Source organism: Labrus bergylta, chromosome 19 (assembly GCF_963930695.1).
Source record: "Labrus bergylta chromosome 19, fLabBer1.1, whole genome shotgun sequence".
Taxonomy (NCBI): Eukaryota; Metazoa; Chordata; class Actinopteri; order Labriformes; family Labridae; genus Labrus; species Labrus bergylta.
Genome location: NC_089213.1, coordinates 7,641,357 through 7,666,685, shown reverse-complemented (window position 1 = coordinate 7,666,685; position 25,329 = coordinate 7,641,357). Strand labels below are relative to the sequence as shown.

The following is a 25,329-nucleotide window of genomic DNA, read 5'->3' as shown; positions in this document are numbered from 1 at the left end:
CTTCACAGCCAACGACGGCTCCATCGGTTAGAGTAAAAGGAAAGGTTTTTTTTTATTTTTTTATAAACAGCAGGGTCAGTACAGAGCTGCTGTGGGCCATTTGGACTGCTGCACACACATCTACCAAAACTCTCAAACACAAATCAGTGCTACACTCTAAACAGAAATCATTCGACAACAACGAGGACAGGAGAAGGTGGAGATTGTACCTGACCCAGGATGCCCCCCAGCAGAGTCCACATGGCCTGGCCTTCACTTCGCAGCTCCCCGTTCACATTCAGCAGCTCCTCCAGAGTCTCACAGAGCTGCAAGGAGGAGAGAGGAGACAACATGAGGACACCACAGTCTCTGTTATAACACACCAACAAACACACTCAAGAGTATTTAAATAACACGCATACCATGGTCTGGATGAATACTCGATTCTGACTGTTTTGTTGTGTTCACACTAGAGTTGTAGTACTCAAAATCAGTCTTGGTCTTGAGACCACTTCTTGAAGGTCTCGGTCTTGGATTCTAAAGCATTTTTACTTGGTCTTGTCTCGGTCTTAAACTGGGTGGACTACAGATTTTAAATCAAGACGGGTCAAGACCACCACTGACAGGCTGTTTTTCCATGCCATTACTGTGATTAGAAGGAAAACAGTCCCTTCTAAAAGAATAACTTCAATTTATTCATGATTATATTTTTATCCCCCGATTACGGCCGCAACCTTCCCGATTTTCTGTGCTATTTATGGAGCAGTGCTGAGAGAGTGACAACATGGCTGCTGATTAATCATGAGCACCTCTGCATCACTAATGCCACATGTTAACCTCAGAGTGTCTTCCCAACGTTAACACTGCAAGAACTGGGCCGCATGCCACAAACATGTAAACCATATACAGGGCTTTACACTTCTATATTCGTCAAAGAGAGGCTTTCAATGACATCACTCCACTGCCGGTTTCTTCAAGGCCAAAGCCATGTAAGAGCGGCTCAGAGCGTGCAATTAGCAACACACACTCCATTAATAACGCTTAACACGCACGGCAGAAGACTGAACGCAACATTAACTCTTGTGACTTTTAGTCTGCCGTCGCCGTGTTGACAGATGGAGCAGCAGCCTCTCTACAGAGGTCACACAGAGGAAGGCACACACAGGACTCAGTTCTTATCTCAGAGCCTACTGTGGACATATCCGACTCTGTGACACAGTTTAAAATCGTCTTTGAAAAAACTCAGTCAAACTAATTACTAGCTGCTGTGTCTGTTGTTGCGTCCTCTGTTTCCTTGCGGGCCTCTGTCTCGACAAACAGACATGCCAGCTGTCAGCAGTGAGATTAGAATCTTAATTTTTGATAAAAGCTCTGCTGCTTAAGTCGGAGTGATTTTTTTTTCTTTCTTTACCAAATAACAACACTTTGTTGTCTTCTGTCTGCTGATAAGCTCTACACAGTCACAAATTGCAGTTAAAATGAAGAAAAAGATTAAGTAAGTTATTTCCAGTAATTTCACGTCTGTGCTTGAATTTAAATAAAATAATTATGAGAGGCCGGTAGCCTAGTCATTAGAGCGCGCAGCCCATGTGTGGCGGCTATAGTTCTCCAAGCGGGCGGCCCGGGTTCAAATCCGACCTGTGGCTCCTTTCCTGCATTTCATTTCATTTCATTCCCTACTCTCTCTCTCTCTCTCTCTCTCTCTCTCTGATTTCCGACTCTATCCACTGTCGAGCTCAAATCGGCCTGAATCAAACTTGTTTTAATTATTTTTTTAAACTCTCTAGGAAAAACAAAACTTTAGGTTCATGTTTGAGCTTCTCCTGGTTGAGTCTGTGGAGCTTCCATTTCCATAAGTGTCCACTGCTTAAAAGCCAAAAAATAAACCTGTTTAAACGTGTACACAGCAAAACAAAGTACATTCATATCATACACTGTAAACATTATTGGACGAAGCCTGAGTGACGTCAGCCATCTATTCCTGCAGGGGGCTCTGGAGGCTCATCAGCAGCAGCCGCCATGCTGGAAATCCTGTCTCAGTCTAACTTTCAGTCAACCTAACGACAGACTGAGAGCTGGAGCTGAGGCGGGTTTTAAGGCTCTAGACGAACCGTTACACCACGCCCACCTGTCAATCAGGTCAGCTATTCACCTACCTATGGATAACACATGGAGCCGTTTAAAAAAAATCACCCCCCATACAGTGTGTGCCCATGATGACAACAACTAATCAGACCTATTTATTTTTTTGTACCAGGCTGTAAACATGTTTATTTCTGCTGTAAAAACGGCTTTTTGCCTGTCATGTGTACGTGACTTCCGGGGTTCCTGCAGCCAGCTTCTAGACGACACTCGATGAACTGCAGGATTTTGCACTTCAGCATCGGCTTCATTTTTCAAAACCGGAGGTTGCCGCATGATTCGAACACCATGTGGAACATGAACCTAAAAACAAGCTGAGCAACAACACAACCTGGCAGCAGCTTCTCTCACAGACAAAGCGGGGGATTGCTATTTTTATTGATATCATTTTCGAGACTCTGTCAATACTTTTCTATTAATTAGTGGAAAAACTTGACGAGCAGGAAGTGAAACGGGTCATAATTCCATCTGTAATATCTATTTTACATTGCCGGGGACAAGATCGATAAGGAGCAGTCTTTTCTGAAAATCAGAAAACGCCTACCTGCTCCAGATGAAGTCAAGGTGTTCATTCATTCTTCATTTGTTTTTCCTCTTGTTTGTTTAAATATTTGCATCAGAATTTATGCCAAACAATCGTACCAATTAAAAAGTTGGCACAGATTTGTCCGAGCAGTCCACCTGAACCAGAGATGACTCATCGCTCTGCACGTTTTGGATCGAAGGCGCTCACCTTGTTGTACTCCACGTGCAGTTTTTCTTGCTCGCTCTCCAGCTTGTCTTTCAGGCTCTTCTGCTCGGAGATGTTGTCCTGGATCTGGATCATTCGCATGTTCCGCTCTGAATATCAATGGGACAAAAATCAATAGCACGATCACAATCTATACACGGGAAAAAACGCACATGAGAGGGTGTACTGATGGCAGATAGGCGCTCGGCTGCAGGCTGATGAAGAGTGCTCTCAAGGTTACCGACATGGCGTCTCCAGCGTCTGGCATCACGGGCATTTGTTTGAGGAGAGAATTCCTTTAGACAACACTCACCTTACTTAACCCTCCTGTGAAACAGTTAGAGAGATACACCATGGATATAAATACTAAATGCCCTTTAGCTTTGTTGACTTTATCTGTCACTCCTGAAAAAAAAAAAAAAAAAAAAACAGAGACAGGAAGCTGATATTGATGCTTTAATTGTTTATCTTTAAATGTAAGGGAATGGGGTAAGTAAAGAGAGATACCCGGATAAGATTCTGGTTTGAAGCTCTGTACTTTTTCCTCTGGAGACTAAAGAAGGAATGAAGTGCGTCTGGTGTCTCTGGAACTCTACTCATGTAGCGTCACGCAGAAGTAAGTTTAGAGGAGGTGATGAGCTTTGAGTGAATACTTTATCTGAGAGAATAAATAACACAAGTTTCCTCACCCAGGTAATAGTTGACAAAGTCTGCAGTGAGGGCGGGCTGTTTGTGTTTCCTGCGTCCGTCCAGGCTGGCGTTAGCGTCAGACGTGTCAACGGGGAAAATGTCGGTGCTGATGCCCATGAGCTCCGCCTTCCTCATCAGCTTCCTGATGGCGGAGGCGCTGGATGTCAGGGGTCGCGGCAGCTTCTCGCGGGGCACCCAGGCCTGAGGCCGAGTGTTTCTGGACAGCTCTGCTTTGGCTCTGTACTGCTGCAGGCGCGTGGTGATCCGGGCCTGCAGTGTAACAAAAACACACACACACACAAACACACACACACACGATGTGAACATAACATACTCCCACATTATGATGGTAATTTACCATCAGTGGTTACACACTATGATTTCTCTCCACAAACAGGCAACAAGGAATCATATGTTTGTTGATACATCGAAACAGTCTATTACGTGTTTCCAATTCAGGAGGTTATTCTGGCATTTATTTTATATGAGCACTATTTCGACAATCTTTGGGGTCTAAATGACAAATAGATACAAAAACATTCAGCCTGCAGCAAAACAGGCTGTAATGGCTGCAACACTATCCTTGAAGAACGTGCCTACAGTATGATCAAAGTACGTCCATTTACAGTTTTTACTCAGGCTCAGATTGTTATTCCAAGTGTCTGACAAAATGACAGAAAGAATCTCTTCAGAGAGAGATGATTTTGGTAGAAAGGATTTTTTTGATGGCAACCAGAAACTGCTGTTTCAGCGCTCTCCTTTAAGCCACCAGACTCCAGAACACAACACATAGTCTTCTGCCACTGCCTCCATTGGTCAATTTGTTTGTGTAAGTTTGTAAAAATAGTTTTTGGTCTGAAGTTGCCGTCTAAATTGAAGTCACAGTCAAACAAAGCAGTAAAAATCTGAATAGCTGCAGCAGAGGAAGCAGTGAACATGCCTTTTAGTGCAATGTAAAACAACCATTTTTTTTACAATGAGGTCTGGTGGCTCAAAAGAGAGATGTGAGAGATATTTATGGTTTGAAAAAGCACTTTTTGATCAACAGAGAGTATATCTCTGACGGGGTTCTTCTCATAGCGTTGTCAGACACTTGGAATAACAATCTGAGCCTGTCAGTGAGACAAACAAGAACTTAATCAAAGGGATGTGTTGTCTTCTCACCAGCAGAAGCCCCTTCTAATATCAGGTTAAAAACAAAGTTATCCATGGCTATAAAACCACACATGTAAATGTTGAACACTTGCAGCTAACATGACTTCGAGAACCTGACCTGAGCTTCAGGAGTCAGCTGCTTCTCTCTCTCCTGCAGAGAGACCTTACAATAAGACTGTAAGGCCAGATAATTCTTCCTCTTCCACTTCCTGTCGAAGCGGTCTGCATGCTGCTTGCAGTACGCAAAAAATGGATCCGCAATATCCTGAGGATACAAAAACACAAGCATGGAATTAACAGTAGCAATAATGAGTTAACGCTGCCAACAAGTTTTACAAGCCAGTCTCAAACCCGTCTCCTCCCTGTCTGCAGGAATCAGTGAAGCTCTTCTGCCAGCTGTTGATGCTATCAGCATTTTGGATCTTAATAAAAGCTCTTTATTGCAATTTACTGGATTAAGAGGTTTGCAGGGAAAAGCACTTTTCTGGATATTTTTTTTGTGCAGAAATAGGAGATGTTTAGTGTATACAGAAAGGACAATTTATAGTAACCCTTAAAAGTCTGCAATAGAAATGAATTCATCTGCAGTGCATGTGAAGTAATTTCCTCAAGTATCTTCAGAAGCGTCACACGTATCCCTACGATGTGCTAAAAACCTAAAAGGGATGTGCAATTGTAGGAAAATGATGCTGTTGCGTTTTAGGATTTCTGATCATTATTTTAGATCAATTTAAACCAGAATATAAAAAACCACTCCCATCTCCCATGGCTGAGTTGCCACTGTCACCAGTGTGTTTAAACTGCTTATTACCCAGTACAATATGTAACCTCAACAAACAATGTGTTGACACTAAAGGAGGAGGAGGAGACCTCGACTCTCTGCTGCAAAAAGATTGAAGGCTCTAACTCAAAATGTATATTATAGATTAATTATAAAAGGGTCAAAAGAAAGAAACGATCCCTTGCAGCAGACAGACAGAGGTTTGTTTTCATAGAGTTTATATTATATAAGACTAATTTCTGCACTTTCAATTATTCTGTTGGTCCACGACCTCTACGGAAAAAATTATTGCAATATACATATTTTGTTTATCAGGGATAGTTTTGTTCACTCTGACTTTGTGTAGCAACATCCATTAATCAACACTTTGAATAACTCGCACACAAAAATCTTTCTCTAAAGGAAAAGAATAATGATTTTTTTTTTAGCCTCACAAAGAAGAAATTAAATGTTAAATTATTTCACTTACATTCAGATCTAAACTCAGATGATGAAACTTTTGATTGGCTGTGACAGACTTGTTCTGCTACAAAGCCTCAAAACTCAGATTAAGTATTTTTTTAAATATATATTTTTAATTGGGTGCGGATAACCTAGTAGTTATATTGTGCGCCACATGTACAGAGTCAAAAGAGTTTGAATCCGACCTCGGCCCTTCATTGCATGTCGTACCTCTCTCTCTCCTCCCAACATTTCCGTCTCTCTTCAGCTGTCCTGTCTAATAAAAGATAAAATGGCCCCAAAAAAGAACTTCAAAAACAAAAAATCATGAAAATACCTTAAAACGTCCTCTCAGAGGTGAACACCAAAGCGGGACAGAGGCCAACAGGATTGTAATTCCTGATTTTCTCTTTTATTTTGCATATATATGAACGTATGTATTTATTCCTGTATGTTGTGTTTTAAACACTTTTCAGGAATTCATTTATTAACAGTAAGATTTCTTTCTTTCCTCACCTCCTCTGCAGCAGCCTCGGACAGAAGCCCCTCCCTCTGTGCACATGTGACGTGGAAGTACGAGCGACACATTCCTGCATCACAGCTGATGCACACACCGGTCCTGGCAAAGCGGGTGTCCTCACAGAAACTGCACTCCTGAAAAAAAACAACACAAAGGTTTCTCCTCTTCAGCTCAGGTAACGCATGCTTCAGCTTTGATGTACAAAGTCTACTGCTGTCAATGCTCGTTTATCAAACTACACTTAGGACACTATGTTGGCATAAAGCTTCAGGCTAAAGAGGATGACGTGAAGTGACTACAGTTTGCAAGTTTCTAAAGACAGGACCTCGCCAGCTTTTCCCCTGACCACATCTTATTTTAAAACAAACACACCCCAGGGCGCTTACGGGAGCGCAAGTTCATTTCCTCCTTAGACAACGTGAGCGTGTTAAAATGACAACTGCGTCAGGAGGAAAACCTACGCTGTGCACCAAGACGTTTTGCGCCAGGCGTACGATAGAGACTGTGACCCTTAAAATGCAGACATTTCTGTCAGTTCTATTTATTTCATGGATTTCCATCACTTCTGTAAAGAATACTTTTACTGAACCTATCTTTTACTTTTTAAAGAACAGTTTGACTTCTTGTCCTTCAGACAGAGAGAACCTGTGCTCAGTGTGTTTACATTTTCACTACTTATTTTAGACTTCAAACCCTCTTCAACTTCAACTCACTTTGCACCTTGAAAGCAAAACTAAAACTTTTTAAATGGTCTGAAAGAGGTTTGAGTTGATACATTTTTTGGTGCATTCCCTTTACGTCAACATTCTGCCGTTTGTAAATTTGTTTGGGGACTGGTAAAAGTGTTTCACATCTTGTAAATGTGTTTTATATAAAATCTAGATGTGTTTTGTCCTCGGTAAAAGTGTTTTGGTTTTGTAAATTTGTTCAGTGGAGTTGATGGATTTAAAAGTCTGGACCAGGAAATTGATGCATAATAATAGGAGTGCTGGTTGAACATTATAGATCGCTTGCAGTAATACAAACTTTATTGACACAATAAATGTAGCATCATGTATTACTGCATTAGATAAACATTTAGGAAACACATCTAAGAAGTGTGTTCTGTCTGCAGAATGTTAAACGTGACTGCATATCTTAAATAAACATGAATCAACACTCCTATCTGCACCAGTCTGTTTAGGACTTCATACCTTGGCTCCATATTTTGAATAATTCATCTCCGTGAGCGTCACCGGTCGCAGTTTATCGATGTCTCCAAACGCTACACCAGGAACGTAAAGCGCACAAACCACATGCACCCATCTAAAAACACAAAAAAATCAGGTTTTAGTGTTGAAGAGAGACAGAGAAATCAGCAGCACAACAGTAAGAGAATCATCAAGTGATCACAGTTTTTACAAGGTGACATTATCGATGTATTGATTTCTGCTCACTCGTTTTAAGAAACAGCATCACAATGATTACAATCTGTAGCTGTGTGTTAATAATGCATTAAGTGCTGTGTATTACTGCAGACAATGAGCCACTTAAAATTATCAAACCGGCTGCAGTGAGTCACTCAGACGCTTCAAAAGGGGAATGGATTCATAGATTTATGTAGGCCCAGACTCCAGCTACAGTCTGCTGTGACACAATTTCAAATGCGGACTTTAGGGAAGGGAATCCGAAGTCCAATATAAAGATATCCATCTCTAGCAAGCAACAGCTTCACAGTTTAATTTGCTGTGTTTTTCATGCTCTAGTGAAGTAGTAAATTCGGGTGCAGCCTGGCTGAGGAGCACTATCAGCGATAACGTGGCTGAAGTCTCCACGCTTCACATAACACACTCTTTTCTCTCACTCCTTTTCTTCCTCTATCTCTTCTCCTCCCTCACTCCTCTGCCACTTCTCTCTCTCTTCCTTAATCCAACTTCCCCCTTCCTACCACTGCTGAATATATGAGCAATTTTCAGATTCTTCATATGTCGCCTTCAGCGTTTTTAGCCAGCTGAGGTCATTAACTAAAGCATCATTTGTTTCTGAACACGTTCCACTCGCTGCCTCTGGTAAATGGCAGCTGACCGGTGGGTCAATGTGCGCCCGTGTCCCACCTCCCGGCGTCTGTCTCTTTGAAGATGCCGTCTTGGTTGGGGCACAGCTCACAGCTGGGAGTCACTCCGTTCTTACAGGCGTCACAGAACCAAGGCTCCGTCGAGTTCTCAGAGGCTGAGCTCATGATGGAGTCGCTCTCGCCGTCCACACCATAGCAGCCTGGAAAACACAGAAAAGGAGGAGTTAAGAAAACACCCTTTACAATTCTGCTGTTCTCCATTTATCTTCATCAGATACGAACTCAATGGAGGGACAGGAAAGAAAACAGAGACATGTATCAAAAAGGTTGAGGGCCTCGACTCAGCCTCCCTTCAGATGGCCTGCTCTCAAACTCCTGAATTACCAGTGCAACCTTTATGTTCAGCCTTTTCAGTAAAGAGAACGAACAGCCATTAGTCAAAGTCAGTACTTCATATAAAAACACAGTGATGTGAAATACACGTTTGCCACTATCATTTTCTCGGTCTCAAAAAGTAAACTTCTGATCTCAAGTTGAGGTCAAGCAGCATCAAAATGTGTCAAATCTTTCATATTGAATAGATCAAATTGGGAAATAGAAAAAGCTGCAGAAGAAGAAGTACCTTGACTGTAAGTTGGAAGGTTCTTCTTTCTCCTGTACCAAAGTTCACACTCAAAGTAGAGTAGAGGTCTTTTCTGTTTTACAAAAGGAGGCAGCAATACAAAATACTAAAGCTGGTCAAACGATGTTGCTTGGGAACCTGTAATCGGCCTATTTGTAAGAGCTCAGAGAAAAGCGAGGTTGAGTGGACTGGTTTTATAAAGCCTGGAGGATGACTGTGCAGAGAAATCTAACCTGTAGCTCTGTGGTTTGTAAAGACTAGCTGATGTACTGCTATGTACCAACCAAGTACCACTTCCCACCACTGCTAACAACCACATTTTGAGGACAGAGCAGCCTCACCTGTGATAATGGGAGGAAGATAGGAAAAAGAATGACATCATTTAAGTGTCTTCCTGTTTTAGTCCAAGAAAACAAGGCAACAATGGCAAATCCAATAGGTTGCTGCCTCTGAACTGTATTTTGGACCTTGTAACTATAAAAGACTCCACTTGATCTCCTTAAAATAAATGACTGAACAGTTTGAGTTAAACTGCTTTTACTCAAAGTTAATGTCACCATTTCAGGCTATTTCAGTCTTGGTATTACATCACTACTGCCCAATGTTATTTTTTAAGTATTGAAATAACTATCAAGTAATTTTCTCACAATTGTGAAGTAGCAAGTTCATGTAATAGCCAATGAAAACTTTGTTGCTTTGAATAAAGAAATTGTGTCGAATTGGAGTTCCCTTAAGGTGCCTGTGTCTCACCAGCCGCACACGCAAAGGTTCAGATTCTGGAGGATTCTGCAATAAGACCGACTGAACGTTGGTACAACAGCTGAAATCAGCAACACACTCACTTCAGATGACATTATTAGCAGCAATTGGGTTGCCCGGCAACCAAGCGTTGGTGTTGTATGTGGTACGTGGTAAATGTGGTGACAAAGCTGCAGCTGCTGCAGAATCTTTTCTGTCAGAGTCTTGACCCTTTTCTTGTAAAATTTTGTGAGTTTATACAAAGGAAGTTGGTTTGAGTTATAAACATGATCAACAGTTTTTAGAGATACTTTGGACAGTGGATAGAGTCGGACATCAGGGAGAGTGAGAGTGGGGAATGACATGCGGGAAAGGAGCCACAGGCCGGATTCAAACCTGAGGCATACAGCCTCTGTACATGGGTCGTGCACACTAACCACTAGGCCAGCTGCGTTCCTGATCTACAGTTTTTTGAACGAGGTGTGTAATTGTTCTTTTTGTCACTAGGTGTAATGTTTTTCCTTCTGTGTGAAAATATATACACAAGTCAAAGACACATTTATACCTTTGAATGCAGAAGTTGACAATTAATATGATTGAATTCATTACGCAAGTGTTTTGAAATCTCACCGATGTTTTAAGAGCTTCACTCGGCCAAAGAACAAAAACTACACCATTAATCCAGAACCAGAACACACAGAACACACATAGCAATACCAGCAGCGCTTTGATATTTGTCATGTGTGCAATTGCTTGGTTGTACTGTAAATTTAACCATGTAGTTTTATAATCCAGCACTGTGGGGACCATGTAGAAGACACAAAGTAGAGGGAGACCTGGTGTGCTTTGGCCTGAAGCTGTCAATCTGCTGTGACACTGCAGCACTAAAAATTTAACATTTGATAAAAAAAAAAAAAAAAAAAAAAAAAAAAACTTAAGCAGGAAGAAGCTAAGCGAAAGGATTTCAATGTTGTCCTTTTAATTTTCTGAGGTTGCCTAAACAATTACTTGGCTGATGTGGTTTCTATGGCAGCTATTATGGCAGACGTGCTCTTCACTACCAATGAGGGCAGCAATCAGTGCTCTGCCTCCGTTGTGGAGATAACGCTCTAACTCCTAATTCACTCCACCAGCCTTCGGGCTTTTTGAGCAAAACGGAAAGACTTGCAAATCAAAAGCTCAATGTTCTGCATGCCCGTCACTGCGAGCCACACTTGGGAGTCGTGCAGCTCATGGAAAACAAACACCGGGGCAGACAGAGTTGTTTATTGCATGTCCTTTTCTGATTGAGAGTACCATTTGCAGCATGTCACGGTGAATCTCTAATTTTGAACTCTGCTCTTTCTAAGTTGGTGGGGAGCATCTTCAGATTTTACAGGCCACTGGTTTCTTCTCGAGATCAACTGAAATGCAGGACACACCAATCAAGCTGTTGATTACTCCTCTGGGGCAATTAAGACACAGCTGGACTTAACCCTGACCTTCAAAACCAAGAACATCTTATTCTAAGTACCCGAGATTTGGGCAAAACTACTTCTTTCATTTTCATCCCCACTATGTGGCAGGGGCAGGAGGCTAAGTCCTGCAAGCTCCAATAAAGCTCCACTCAACTTTTATTTTTAGAGCAAAGGTATTACTGGAATACCTTTGGCAACAGCTGGGCTCTTCATCTTCACTGATTGGGCTTTGAACCGTGAAACTGGGGGTTGTAAACGACCACCATGCTGGTTTAACCGAATTACGGCTGAACCGTGGCACAAATCTTCGGTGTTCCTTTTGAACTGGGATACAAAGCTCAGACCGTTAAGCCACGGGTTTCTGGCTAATATGAGCTAAGCTGACAAAAAGTGATGACTACAGGATAGCTTCATAATCCCTGGAGGAAAGATTATCCTTGTCAGAAATGACGAGCTTGGCAGGAAAAAAAAGAAGGGCGAGGAAGAGTTGACTGAACCGAGAGAAGTACTTTTAACTGTATTGAGATTTGAAAGAAAGAACTGTTTGCTTCTCTCCCACAAAGGAAGAGAAGCAAACTATTAAAAAAAAAAAAAATGTTCCAACTCACGCAAAATTCTAACACTATAGTATATGGTTTGAACAACTAAAGACCTTTCCTAGCGCAGCAGGTTGACTTAGATATCCTAAAAAGCAACATCAAGTAAGTGATTTGAAATTCAGTTTGTTAATCTGAATCCTAACCTTCACAGTTTTATGTTTTTGTAGTTCAAATTCCTATCTTTTCTGTGCATTATTATTATTTTTTAAATATTTAAGTCGTGTTAGGGCTGCACGGTGGTGCATTGGTTAGCTTTCATGTGTTCTTAATGTTGTTTTTTAACTGTGTATTGTAGTTGTAACATTCCTATGAGGTAAAAATAAAGAATGTATTCAAGCTATCTGTTGAAAACGAGGCCTCGCTCACTGTAAACGCTGTTTTACAGGTGGGACTTTCCAGTGTAAAATATTGCCGATTTTGGGAAATGTGGCTTACACAGACCAACATTACAATGCTTCCGTGCAGCACATTATTGTAGATGGATGATTTCACATGGTGAATTTGATGTTGCACCAAAACAGTAGACTGTGCAGATGGCAGTCATTTTAAATTCTATAGTGACAGTACAGCGCAACTTGCTGTGCCTGCTCATGATTTAGAGCATTGAAGAAGAATGGCTGTCTGGTGAAAAAGGTTGTGCTTTTCAAGGTTGATAAATCATAGTAGCAGATCAGTGCTAATAAGGCTGTACTCATCATCAATACCTATCCCACATTGTTAGAGGCATTCCCTGTCCTGCTGTGGGTATTAGAATAACTCACCATCACATGTAAAACCTTGTCTTTATGCTGGCTATTTGACCGCTTAGCTTCCAAATTGATTCTCTTACCAGAAGTGTAGGAAGTCTAAAAGTAAACAGACAAACTTGTCTTCATGGGATTTGTCAACAATAACAAATTAACATCAGACTTGACAGTCTTAAGAAATCAGATCTAAAGAAATAGCAATTGCCTTTAGGTAACGAGAAAGCGGACCCCCCAAAACATGGGCAACGTGTCTCTGTCTCCATCTCCTTCCATGGTACATAAGTGAAGCCATAATATCCCTGGTGATGTCATTTGGAGCCAAGACATTGACAGTAGGGATCTGACTTGTGGAACAGAGGAATTGATGCCACTTCCCCTTTTTTGCTAACGAAAGCACAAATTTAACTTAACTACTCAGAAAAATAAAACACTCAGCATTATAAGAACTATCAAGACAGAGTCCAGGTTTTACAAAGGTTGAAGTGCATTTTCACTTTAAAGATAGACACTTGTCAGATCTGTTAAAAATGGAGGAGGTGGGGTTTATGACCTATACTGCAGCCAGTCAGCAGGGGGAGCTCTGAATCTTTTGGCTTCACTCCCAGGCGGCTGTTTTTCCATACATCTTCATATACAGCCTTTTCGGATACACAGACTACTTAATGGATACAAAATAGAATTGTAGTAGCTTAACAATGAATCAGTGACAAAGGATACCTTCCTCTTACAGTCAAAGGCAAATGCAGGCCAAAGGAGAACTTGTGGTATGGTAATGATGTCTGTCTGTACAACTGGCTGGAGTGTGATAATCAAAAGGCAGGCTGGTAAGAACAGGACTCCTGTATGTGCTCTGTGGAGACACTTATGCCCATTGCAGCGTTTGATCTTTAAGCCTGGTCTGGTGTGCTTTCCTTTCATGTCGGCCTCTCTTCTTTTTTGAGAGGGAGTGATGGTGTCCGGACAGAAGTGAGAAAGCAACAACAAAGAGAAGCAGTGAAGTCGAGCAGCAAGACTGACTGGTATGAGCTCCAACTACTGACAGCTCGTCTCTCATCTCTGCCTCAAAGTCCTCCCTTGTTTGACCTTGTCTTTGGCTTGAACAAGTTACTTTGTGATATCTAAAATGAGCTAACATTTTATGTGAACACCTTTCAGTGGAGGTGGATGATATAATGTCCTGTATCAGCGCAGTCACCTTTTAAGGTAACAGGCACTCAAACAAACAAATAACCCACAATTCTTGGAATAGGAAAAGGTTGTTTACAGGGTAGTATCTCACTTTGAACTACGGAGTTCAATCACATTTTGCGCTTGAATGCAAAGTTTTCAATTATTTTATTATCAGTTCATGACCACACCAAACTGCTTTACTGCCAATGTAAGTCTTGTTTTTTTACCAGAAGACTCACTTGTATCTAAATGTTCTAAAAGCAGCAGCAGTAGGCAAGAAATCAAAACATTTAAAGCCATTTTCCTATTCAGTGTTTGAAGTCATGTCGCTGCTGTTTGGGTATCCTCATTGCTGATTTGATAACAGCAAGCTAAACCAGAAGCCCCTAAATTTCAGCATTGTCTCACAGTGAAAAGGTGCAGAGTGACTGACTGACAAAAGAAACATCAATTCAGCATTTTCTTGACTGATTGTTTTAGGGAATTTTAGGTTGCAGCCCTAAATGTATCAATTATATCAGAAAGAACAAGTGCATTTTTTTTTAGTCCCATAGTTACCTTGGCAAATATACAAGTCTGCCGGCTTCATAGAAGGTATAGCTGAGGATCATTGGCAAAAAAATGATTGTAGAAAAAATTCAGTGAGTACAGTATTTACAGCCATTGCGATCATACAGCATAAGAAACATAAGACCCAGAAATGATCCCTGAGGGCCTCCAGACCCAATAGATCACAATAAAAAGAGATGATACTCTGTAGAACACAACCTTCCCATTTTTCTCCAGCCTATTCTCTCTCTCTGCCTAGAAGAATATAATTGGTCAATTATGTCAAAGTCTGCATTTGATTAAAGAAAAACACAGCCACCGCATTCACTCATTAGTAAGTGTTCATTTACCATTAAGAGGGCAGTATCACTAGAACGCAATGTTTAGTTTAAAGTGATACAGGGCGTAAAGGCCATTGTTTTATGCAAATAATTAAAGAACAAAAGATTATTAAATAAGGGTGTTGAATTATCAACATTTCGTCCAAAGAAATTGTTCCACGTAAGGAGTTTGTGCAGGGAACTCACATTGTTTGGAAACATGCAACTTATCCAGTATCTCAGCAGACATACTGATTACATCATTGTCTACCCAAGCACTTTTCTATCATTCGACAATCTAAGCTGCAGCTCACAAAATTAGGAAATAAATAAATTACTGATAATAATATGGCCTAATCAACAATTATGCTTACAGAAAGAGGGAAGGACATACTTTGAGTTTCAGGTCAAACTCGCCTGCCTCAGCATAGCAGCTCTTCATAATTAAATAGTTAGATCTAGAGGTAGCAAGATTCAGCTCAGTACTCCTTAAAATAAATGCATGAAAAGTCCTGAATTCATTAATGCAAATAACACCTTAGATCACAGTGCAGTACTTAAGAATGACACTTGGATTAGAAATACAAGGACAAGGTTCCTTATCCACTTCCAACAGAGAATATAACACACTTTACATAAGAGGAATTTATTTTGTAGCAGCATGGCAGAGTTTGTTAAACTTGTAGATGGTAAGTTTTTAAAAAAAAAATCTAGTTACTTCTTTCACTCACTAAGTAATACAGAGTTCATCAACTCAAACACAGAAAAAGCATACACAACTTTTTAACATTGGCTTGGTGTTTCCATGAGTACAGGGTGAACTGAATTTTTCACAAATGTTGATAAAAGACAGCCCAATGGGAGGTAGTTACATATGGACAGCTTTCTGAAGCTTGTTTAAAAAGCATCTTACTCTTTAACAAGGAGGACTTTCTGTCAAGATCCTCACAGTATTGTTGTCGGTTTTAACAGGTAGGATTTAGTTGCAACGATTACACCACATGGCTTCAGGTTGAAGCAATCTACGGGTGTAAGTACACATAATTTTTAAATACGAGTTGAAAAAAATGGGGCACCGGTCGCCCAGTGATGAGTGCATGCCCGACATGTACAGAGGCTTAAGTCCTCAACAGTGGGCAGCTCATGTTAGAATCCAACATGTGGCTACTTTCCCGCATAGCGTTCCCTCCTCTCTCAACCCAGTTTCGGACTGGGGATGGATGGATTAGCATTATTAAAGAGAATTTTTACGCTGTTAAAAAAAAAAAAAAAAAGGCTATTGAAAGTCATTTCCTCCTGAATTGAAGGTGGTGATTCTTGGATCAATTCATTATTGGATCAATTCTTTTCACACTGACATGATTGATGATACTTTAAAAATTTGCAAAACAAAAAAATGGAATTCATTCAAATCTACTCATTAACCATCACACATTCCCTAGCTAAGGCACGTGAACAGACACCTGTGAGATAAAGCTGCTTTGCCGTAAATCTCGTGGATAAGATCTTATACAACATGACAAAAAAATAGCTGAGCTGTTGAATTAAACCTCCAATGGAACAATAGATCTGTCCACTTAGAGCACAAGTACACAGGGGCGCCAAACTTATGGCTCAAATTAAGTTCCATATTTCACTGCCCCAGAAAAAAAAAAAGGAGCACCAGTCATGTCCTTGGAGAGGAAGATAGGAAGTGGCCGCAAGTGCTGCCACTGCAAACCACTTAGTCTCCCCTGTGTGTCTTTTCAGAGAGATTAAACGTGTCTCAGAGGAAGAAAATATCAGCCGACCGAACGAACAAGATAAATTTAAGACCTGCTCCTAATATCTCCCGTCTGCCTATGGAGAATTGGTGATTAGGATAGTTCCCACCCTCCACTTCAGTGTGTGTGTGTGTGTGTGTGTGTGTATGTGTGCGTGTGTGTTAGTGTTTGCATATCATAAAACCGAGATAATCTGACAAGTACTGCTCAAAGGTGCTCACTGCTACAAGGCTAAACTCTGATACAGTTCAGCCAATCACTGTCGCGTTGGGCTGTCCTGAGTATAAATTTGTGATTACAGGCAGATGTCGACATCGTAGCTGATTATGTAACCCAATGCAACCCATTATTTTCATTATATTACAGGGTTGTTTCATCATGAAACTGGTCAAAATTTCTAGACATACACTGCGTACATAATGTGCTCTATTAAAAAATGGTTACCTTACATTAACTCATTTCATCACCCACTGCATGCTTTTTTCCTGAGCGGTGGGTGATAGCTGCTCAGTTACGGTCATAACGGCGCATGTGTCAGCATTTTACTGATATATATTGGTTGCGCCGGTATTTGTATTAGATATAGGTATTAATCAGGAATCTTGGTAATTTTTGGAATTACATCATTCTGATACAAGGTTAAGATAAAACATATAATAAAAAAACAGCTGTAAGTGATGAATGTCATCCCTGATTATTACTTTCTACGTTAGGACTCAATTAAGACACGTTTTAAAAACCAATCAGGAAACATCTTACACCTTTCAGTAATGTTTTTTTGGTACCATCAAGCATCAGGTACAGGCAACAAAGACATTTTTTTTTATAATTAAATGTATTATAAGCACCAAAATGCCAAGGGAAAGTAGTTTTGAGAAGCGCAATATATGCCTAAACGGTGATGTGCTCTTAAATGTCAAGATTTTATCACTTTTTTTGACTGTGTGGACATTAGGGGTGTTCTTAGCGACTCATTCTCTAGCCCTCTGGCATTTTTAATATGCCCGACCGATATGTTATTTTTGGGGCCGATACAGATATCAATATTGTGGAGGAAAAAAAATCAGATACGATATATTGTGGCCGATATCTTTAGAGATATCTATATATCTGTAGAGATATATATAAATATATACATTTATGGCATTGATCCCACAAATGCAGATATCAAACACTTGTGGAAAAGATATATGATAAAGACAAGATGGTCACTCAACTGGAAAGTAACTGTGCATGTACAGTTCGTACAGTACGTTCATCACCGCTTGAATTGAGAGTAATGATGCTTGTTATAATCCATATAGCGCCCTCTTCTGGTGAAAGAGAACTGCTGGTGTAATACAATGAAACGCTCAAGAAATGCAATTTGACTGGCCAATAAATCATGTAATATCGGCAAATAATATTTAAGATTATTGGGTTGACCTTTACTGATGTGCTGCTAACAAGCTAACAGACTAGCTAGTTGAGATTTATCAGTGACGTCGTCATAACATTGCATAAAACAGGCTTGAACAAAGTTCATCTGAAAAAAAAACGCTTTCAACAGCAGCTGTATTGGTTCAGGTGACTTATTAGTAATCATATCAATGCTCATTTATATACTGTTTCAATTAAATCCCTTTATGTTGAGAGGCACAAGCTACACTGACAGCAAGAAGGAAACAAAGAAGCAGCTCTTTACAGTCCGTCTGCATTTGTCTGCTGCTTTTCGATTGGTCCAAATAAGAGGAAATAGATTAATAAATGAAGTGACTGAAAATTAGCGGTGTCCCATCGATCCCCGCTGCATGGTCAGCTGTGACTATGGATGTGTGGGAGAACTCCAATCCCAAAGAGATGACTCAGTCATTGATCTTGTTTCCAAGCAGTCAGACTCACTCAGCTGATAAAGCTGAAACAAGAAGTTGATTTCCTCCTCAGTCTCTGTTGCACTGTTAACAATACAGCAACACAAGATGCTTTTGAATTGTTGTGTCCCAACATTCTGTGGGGTGTTTAAAATGACTGAGTTTGTCTTTTTCTACGTGAATAATATTCAATCTCAAGGATAAAGAAGCTGTCAAAACAATGACCATCTTCTGTTCAACAGCAGTCAAACATTCAACCATGATCAGTGGGCAATATGTAAGTGAGAAAGTGTGTGGGAGTGTCTGAAGACAAAGGCTGTCTGATAGCTGGGTGGGATGTCAATTCAAACTAAGAACAAAAGAACAGTCTATGCCTGCATGATATGAGTAAGTGTTCAATATTGCCATGACCATATGAATTAGGGCTATTTTCCACAACCCCACGAGACGATATCCTGATAATCATTTGGATTTTGGATAACGACCATGTCCCACACAGAATTCACTACAGCAGCTGTTCTTTATTGTTGAGGAAAAAAAGCAGAGACGTATTAAGGATCCTACAACTTCAAACACTTAAATCCAGGTCCTCAGAGATCCTAGAAATACATTCAAGTATTGTAATCCCAGAGCTACGGCTATGGTGTTATTGTGAACTGCAGCATAGGTCAACTAACTTTCAGCTTTGCAGCCGTATCGATTCTGTAACATCTGCATCGATGCATGGATTTGCAGGGAGCACATGACGATATATTGCCAGGTTGATTTTTTTGAGCACAGCCCTAAAATGAAATGTGATAAATCAACAAAAAATAAATACCATCTTTAATTCAGTTTTTATGTCTACCTGCTGTTCTTCATGTTTTACACAACACCTGCGTTTGCAACATGGTACGGAGGCTGAATTCTTTATGTAACTTGAATATATTTAAGCTAAAGGTTATAGATAAACCTGAATAGTTTGGGGCAGGCTGATGTCGTCGTGTAGCCAGGAGGGTTAGGGCTCTTGCCCAGATTTTCAAAAGCTGGGTTGAGATAACATTTACCAACATGACAACCACCATCAATGAGCTCCAAAGCATCTCTTCAGAAACCAGCGTCACTGAGGCTACGACCATGTTTTATTGTCTATGCTTAGCACCTGTAAAAAACAACGTATGTATTGTATATATTGTTCTAATTCTGCAGCCTACCTTCGTGCACAGTCACCCCGCAGTTGTCACACTGAATGATCTCGTCTGCGTCCTCGCTGTTGTCTCCCAGACACACGCAGCAGATGAGGATGTGCTGAGTGCTCCAGGTCTGGGACCGGTCCAGCAAGGCGTCCTGGGGAATCAGGAAACAGAGCCTGAGTAAAGCCACTTATCTGACGCCGCCCCCCCTCCTCTTGATCCGAGCACAGATCCAGTAACTGGCAGTTAGTAAATCCCACAAACAATGCTCATGGACGCCGCGCTAAGTCGATTGCAACAAAGGGAAAAATTCTCCTGGAATCACTCCGATACCATCTAAACCTGTCACTGGATTATACGCTGACTTTGTGACTCGTATTGTTGTTTGGTTTCATGGAGTGCCAAACAAAGTAGCCGACTAGTTCATCTGCAGACTTTTTGATAACTAGGACCGTTTCAAGATTAAAAAAATGATTCAGTGTTTTCAAATCAATAGTGTATTAAAACACAGCCATGAATAACACAAAACTGGAAACAGGAACTCTCATATGTTTTGTAATGGCTTCTACTGGTTTCATGGACAATTGTTGATGAAAAAGCTTTATCTCTGTAGGTGTCATTTCTTTAATATTAGAATAACAGACTAGAATAACAACCTGAGAATGTTAAGGACAAAAAACAAGCTCTTTCAGTGTCCGCATTTGTTCCTAAGTATTTCTCTGCAGCCTGTACCGTCGGTGCAAAACAATGTCTGGAGCGAAAATAATGTCAAAAGGCCGAGGTTTTTGAGAGTACTTGAATAACCCAAAAATCATTTTAAAATAGAATGCTTGAATTAACGTTTTGCACAAAATGAAAGATTTCGTACTCAAGACTGAAGACATTCTGCCTGATGAATGTACTGATGAGGCACCATTCTGCACTCAAACTCTCATTTCTCTGTTGGGTTTTAACACTTCAGCAGCAAAAAGGGAACAACATTTTATTTTGTTTCGGCTGGATTTGAAACGTTGAACTCTTTGTGAGACTGTATTTGCACTCACCTCGTTGCTCTTCCCCTGCGACATGCTGTCATTAGTCAGCTCTTCATCAAAAGTGCTGCTGCTCTTTGCCTTCTTCTTGGGCTTCTTCACCTCTTTTTCACTGTCACTGCTGCTGTTGTTGTTGTTTTCACCTCCCTCTTCCTTTTCATCATCATCGTCGTCGTCGTCGTCGTCATCGTCGTCGTCATCGTTATCGTCGTCGTCGTCGTCGTCATCATCACTGGCACTTCCACCCTCCTCTTCCTCAGTCCCTCCTTTCTGAGTGGCTGCTTTGCCTTTCTTCTTCCCCGCTGTGGGTCTCCAGTCGTTATCGTCCTCGCTGTCGTAGTCGTCCATCTCGTTGAGCTCCTCCATGGTGGTGAAGTCCAGCAGGGGCCGGTTCCTGCGGAAGTTCCACTTCTTGGGCTCCGCCTCTTCAGCGTTGACACTGCCCGAGCCTGATGTTGAGGTAGACTCAGTACCCGCAGCTGCAGGAGGCTCGGGCTCTGACGCCTTCTTGCTCTTGCGTCGACTCTTGGGTGGTGTGGCGGCGGAGGCGTCTTTGGTGGAGCTGTCCGAGGAGGGCTGCTGCTTGCTCTTCTCTTCATCCTCGGTTAGGTTGTCCTCAGCAGCCAGGTCTTTGGCCTCCTCTTCGTCTATTCCGTCTTCTGCAGAAGCGGCGTTCTCCGAGTCGCTCTCTGAACCTGCAGCACTAGCTTTAGACCCCTCCTCGTCACTGCCGTTTCCTGTGCCGTCTGATCCTGTCAGAACACAAAACAAAGACAGAGGAAGAAAAAAGATGAATAACGTTAAGAGCAACCTGTGGCTGCTCCAGCATCAGTAGGAACTTGGTGAAAGGTGACGTGTTTAAAGGAAATCACTTTAAAGACAATCTAGAGAATAAAGTTGAACATATTCATTGAAATAATCTCAACCCTACCCTCTCACTGGAAGACCACCAACAATGTAAATGAGAAACCATGGTTACAAAACTTTGCAACATTACTAAGCTCAGAACAAATGTCAAACTGCCTTAACCCCTCTTATGAAACCTGGACCGAGATTAATTCCTCAAATAGATAATAATATTATGAAAAGTGAATAAAAACTCCATGTATTTTATTCTGAGCCAACAACGCGTTTCGCCTGTAGCTTCCTCAGGTTCACTTATTCTGCCTTTGTGAATCTTTCCTTTTATTACGATGTTAACTTTTTATAAATGTAAGGCTGCTGGTCATAAAAAATAAAGAGCTTGAGTTTACCTGTGGCGTCTCCCACTTCAAAGTCACTGTCATCTGAGCTGTCATAATCCAAGGCGTCTAACAGAGAGGCAGCAAGTGGCTTCACCTGCCGGCGCTTCAAACTGCGGTCCACTACAAAAGGGAGAAACAAACATGAGAAGAGCGAGTGAGTGAGCGTTCAGGTCCAGATTGGCTTTAAGAGTGCAGTGACAAGCAGTGGAAAAAAACTTCTCCAAGGAAGTCATGAGATAAATCTTACTTGCCTATACCTAAAAATAGGTTCAATGCTGTAATTAAAGTTTTGCCGTCAGATGATTTTCTCCCACTCAAAACCACTTTAAGAAGAGATGTGAGAAAAACACATCACAGTGATGAGATGATATTCGAAGATCAAACACAGACTATCATGGCCGTTATGATTTACAGATAAATATAACGTAAATAAAAAACTGAACTCATGTCTTTATATAGGTCTGAAGAATAAAGCATGAGCTTCAGTTGACACTTGTGTTCAGCGGTGGGAAACTTTTCTTTGATAAATTCTGTAAATTAGGGTAAGGATTATTTTAAGGGGGCGATCCTTAAGTTTCTGCACATGACATACAGATATTGTCGGATATGAAAAAAGTTATCTTGAGCTAAAATAGTAACTGAAGGTATATTAGAGGATATCCTGGCTGAACTCATCAGTAAACTTTTTTGTTTCTGTTTTAAAGTACTAAGCTTGAAAAGCAGGCAATAGCACCCTAGGTTAAGCAGCATAAAACAGACTCTCTATTGATGCTGGCTTCAGAGGCTTACATTACTCACAACTCTTTAGATTTTTTACATGGTATTTCTGCAGCCACTGAAACCCCAAAATGTTGGTATGCAGTTTATACATGTAGAAACACATTAGATATTGTGCTAGCTTTGATTTACAGGCAGGTGGGCTTTACTATAACAGTTTTAAAGTATATGGCCTTCTGCTGATTTCTGACCAAATTCTTTGATTTCCACTGGAACAGGTCTCCTTTTCTAAATATGCATCTTTTCAGACATATGCTACTGATCATTATGACCTTTGAATCGTTGGTGCTATGCCTCAGTGGACTACAAGTGACATGCTCCCTTTTTTTCGTTCTCAACGCAGGTTGAACTTTAGAAAGCAAAGCAACACTTATAACGTCTACAACTAACAAATCAGAACTCTCAGTAATCAGCTCCGAAAACACAACTCACACCATCAGTCTGTTTAGAACAGCATCTGCAATATGAATACAAGGGACATGCCATGTTTCGCCCATTGAAGCAATATACTAGGCTGGGTGATACTGTAGGGCTGGGAAATATATCGAGTTTTTAAGATATATCGATATATTTTCAAACAAGATATAGGGTAAGACAATATCGTTAATATCGATATAGTTTAAGTTGCATTAAAATAACGTTACAGAGGTGCCAGGTCACCTTTTTTCTCATCTCAATGATGATGATGACGACTGACTGTCTGTCCCTCCTAACCCTGCTCCTCATCTCTCTCTCTCTTTTATTGTATTTAAGGAACACTTTTATTTTATAATATTACTTTTTAAATTCACAAACAGGTAGTTTATTTTTCCATGTGTTTTCACTGTTAATAAAATACATATCGGTATATATCGAGTATCGCCATTCAGCTAAACAATATCGAGATATGACTTTTGGTCCATATCGCCCAGCCCTATGACACTGTATATCAATTATACCCAATGAGACACAAAACCCTTTTCCAGGGGTGCCCTGCAGAAATACAAGTAAACAACCGAACAAATATAACCCTATAAACACTCGCCTCCCTTCACTGGCTTCCTGTAGATCTTAAGAGTCCATTTTAAAATTCTATTACTTGTTTTTAAGTCACTGCATGGTCATGATCAAGTTGAAACAGACCCCATATATTGAGCTTAGGTATCTGTATGTATCATGTGCATGGAGGTATGAGTGTATGTGTTTGTGATATGTATGTATACTACACGTATATATGTATGTCATATATATATATATTTGTGTGTGTATTATGTATATATGTGTTTATATATAGTAGAATATGTGCATATGTATAGATTAATGTTTTTATTTTCATTTCTTGCTTTTACGCATTGCCTGTAAAGCACTTTGGTCAGGTGAAGCTGTTTTTAAATGTGCTATACAAATAGACTTGATTTGATTTGATTACTAGAACAGCTCAACAAAGCACGTCATACAGGGCATGAGGTAACTAAGTTGTGCCTCACATTAAACTAAGAGTCATCTCATCTTCAGCGTACACTTTATAGTTGTCATACTGAGCAACAATGACTCAATCATAGTTTAATATTTCTGTCAGAGAAAGTGTTTCTATTGCTTTGATGTCAAACACCCCCCCCCCTCCTGCTGCTGCTGCACATCTGTCTTTGCTTCAGGGTCCTGTTCATCATCCAAGTTTGTTTACATTATTTGAAAAATGTCGCACAGACCGCAGAGTCCGAGCTAGGTCTCTACATACAACAAAAACGTGAAACACGAGTTTAATGGAACGAAACCCAGCTGCTCCTAAAACACGACAGTGACGCTGCGATCAGGACAAACAACGAGAACCTGATCAGTCCCAACACATTGCGTGGCTTAGCTTTTAGCAAGCTGTTAGCAAACAAAGAGCACCTCTGCAGGTAACTGTAACCGAAAAACTAAACCAACCCCACAGACTAAGTTTAGCAACAACATGCGCGTAAAATGCACGCAAAGCAGTCAGACAAGCATCACGCCAAGTCCAGTTTTTTTTATCCTCGTCTCACATCTTGCCTGACAAGCACCGCGGCTAACTAGCTAATTAAGGCTAGCATTTCGGCATTGTAAATCAACTCCGCTTCACACAGATGTAACACTAAGAGCGGCATTAAGGTGCGATGTATCCCGGTTTGTTTATAAAGCAACACAGGAACACGGCGGTGAACGAAAAACAAAGACCAATTAGCATGAGTAGTAGCACCGAATGCTAGTCACAGAGCGTAGCTGAGGTAGCTTAGCCGGCTAAGCTGCTAACCACCACTTCAGTGAATCCACGATTATCTTCATAAAATCGGCTTATCGGAATTTTTTTTTTTACATTCTCAAAATCTTGTTCGGAATCTTGTGTGAAAATCGAAGTGTAAAGAATGACTCACTCTGTATTTCGTTTTAACTACAGGGAACAAGGCAGCTCTCCCTTTAGCAGCATGCTACATGGACAAAAGAAAGCAGCAGTGACGTACTGACGGCTGGATGTTGTTGCCATGGGGACAGTTAACGACGGGGATACAGGATGTCTACAACGAGGAGACACACACACTTAAACAATAATTATTTCTTTTTTTTTTTGCATTCATAATCATATATTAATTTTATCATTTAGATACTGAATAGAATCAATTATTCCTTTTTATTTATTTATTTGTGCAAAAAAAGGCATTTAAAAAGTCAGTCCCTAAAGAAAATAAACCAAACCAGTGTACCAAGCTGCTGCTTAAACCAACAACAACTTTCTTGCGTGATTGCTTTCATGCATAATCTAAAAAAAAATACATTCTTAAGCAGTAACCTGCTACTAAGC

At 40.6% G+C, this 25,329-nt stretch overlaps 1 protein-coding gene across 7 annotated transcripts in view; it reads right to left on the bottom strand.

Moving 5' to 3' along the window:
- The window catches only part of phf14 (PHD finger protein 14), an 81,980-nt gene extending 56,967 nt beyond the window's left edge, over nucleotides 1-25,013 (bottom strand). For 4 of the 7 annotated variants that reach the window (XM_065947927.1, XM_065947924.1, XM_065947928.1 and 1 more), the window contains exons 1-11: nucleotides 24,905-25,013; nucleotides 21,762-21,872; nucleotides 20,521-21,260; nucleotides 19,499-19,631; nucleotides 8,532-8,691; nucleotides 7,632-7,743; nucleotides 6,435-6,572; nucleotides 4,815-4,961; nucleotides 3,541-3,811; nucleotides 2,855-2,961; nucleotides 210-305 (exon numbers count right to left, since the gene is read on the bottom strand). In XM_065947927.1, the coding sequence (XP_065803999.1) occupies nucleotides 210-305; nucleotides 2,855-2,961; nucleotides 3,541-3,811; nucleotides 4,815-4,961; nucleotides 6,435-6,572; nucleotides 7,632-7,743; nucleotides 8,532-8,691; nucleotides 19,499-19,631; nucleotides 20,521-21,260; nucleotides 21,762-21,872; nucleotide 24,905 (2,016 nt within the window). In that variant the 5' untranslated portion in view covers nucleotides 24,906-25,013. The remainder of the gene's footprint in view (nucleotides 1-209; nucleotides 306-2,854; nucleotides 2,962-3,540; nucleotides 3,812-4,814; nucleotides 4,962-6,434; nucleotides 6,573-7,631; nucleotides 7,744-8,531; nucleotides 8,692-19,498; nucleotides 19,632-20,520; nucleotides 21,261-21,761; nucleotides 21,873-24,904) is intronic. The other 3 variants (XM_065947925.1, XM_065947930.1, XM_029278210.2) reach the window with 2 other exon arrangements.
- Nucleotides 25,014-25,329: the final 316 nt, after the last annotated feature.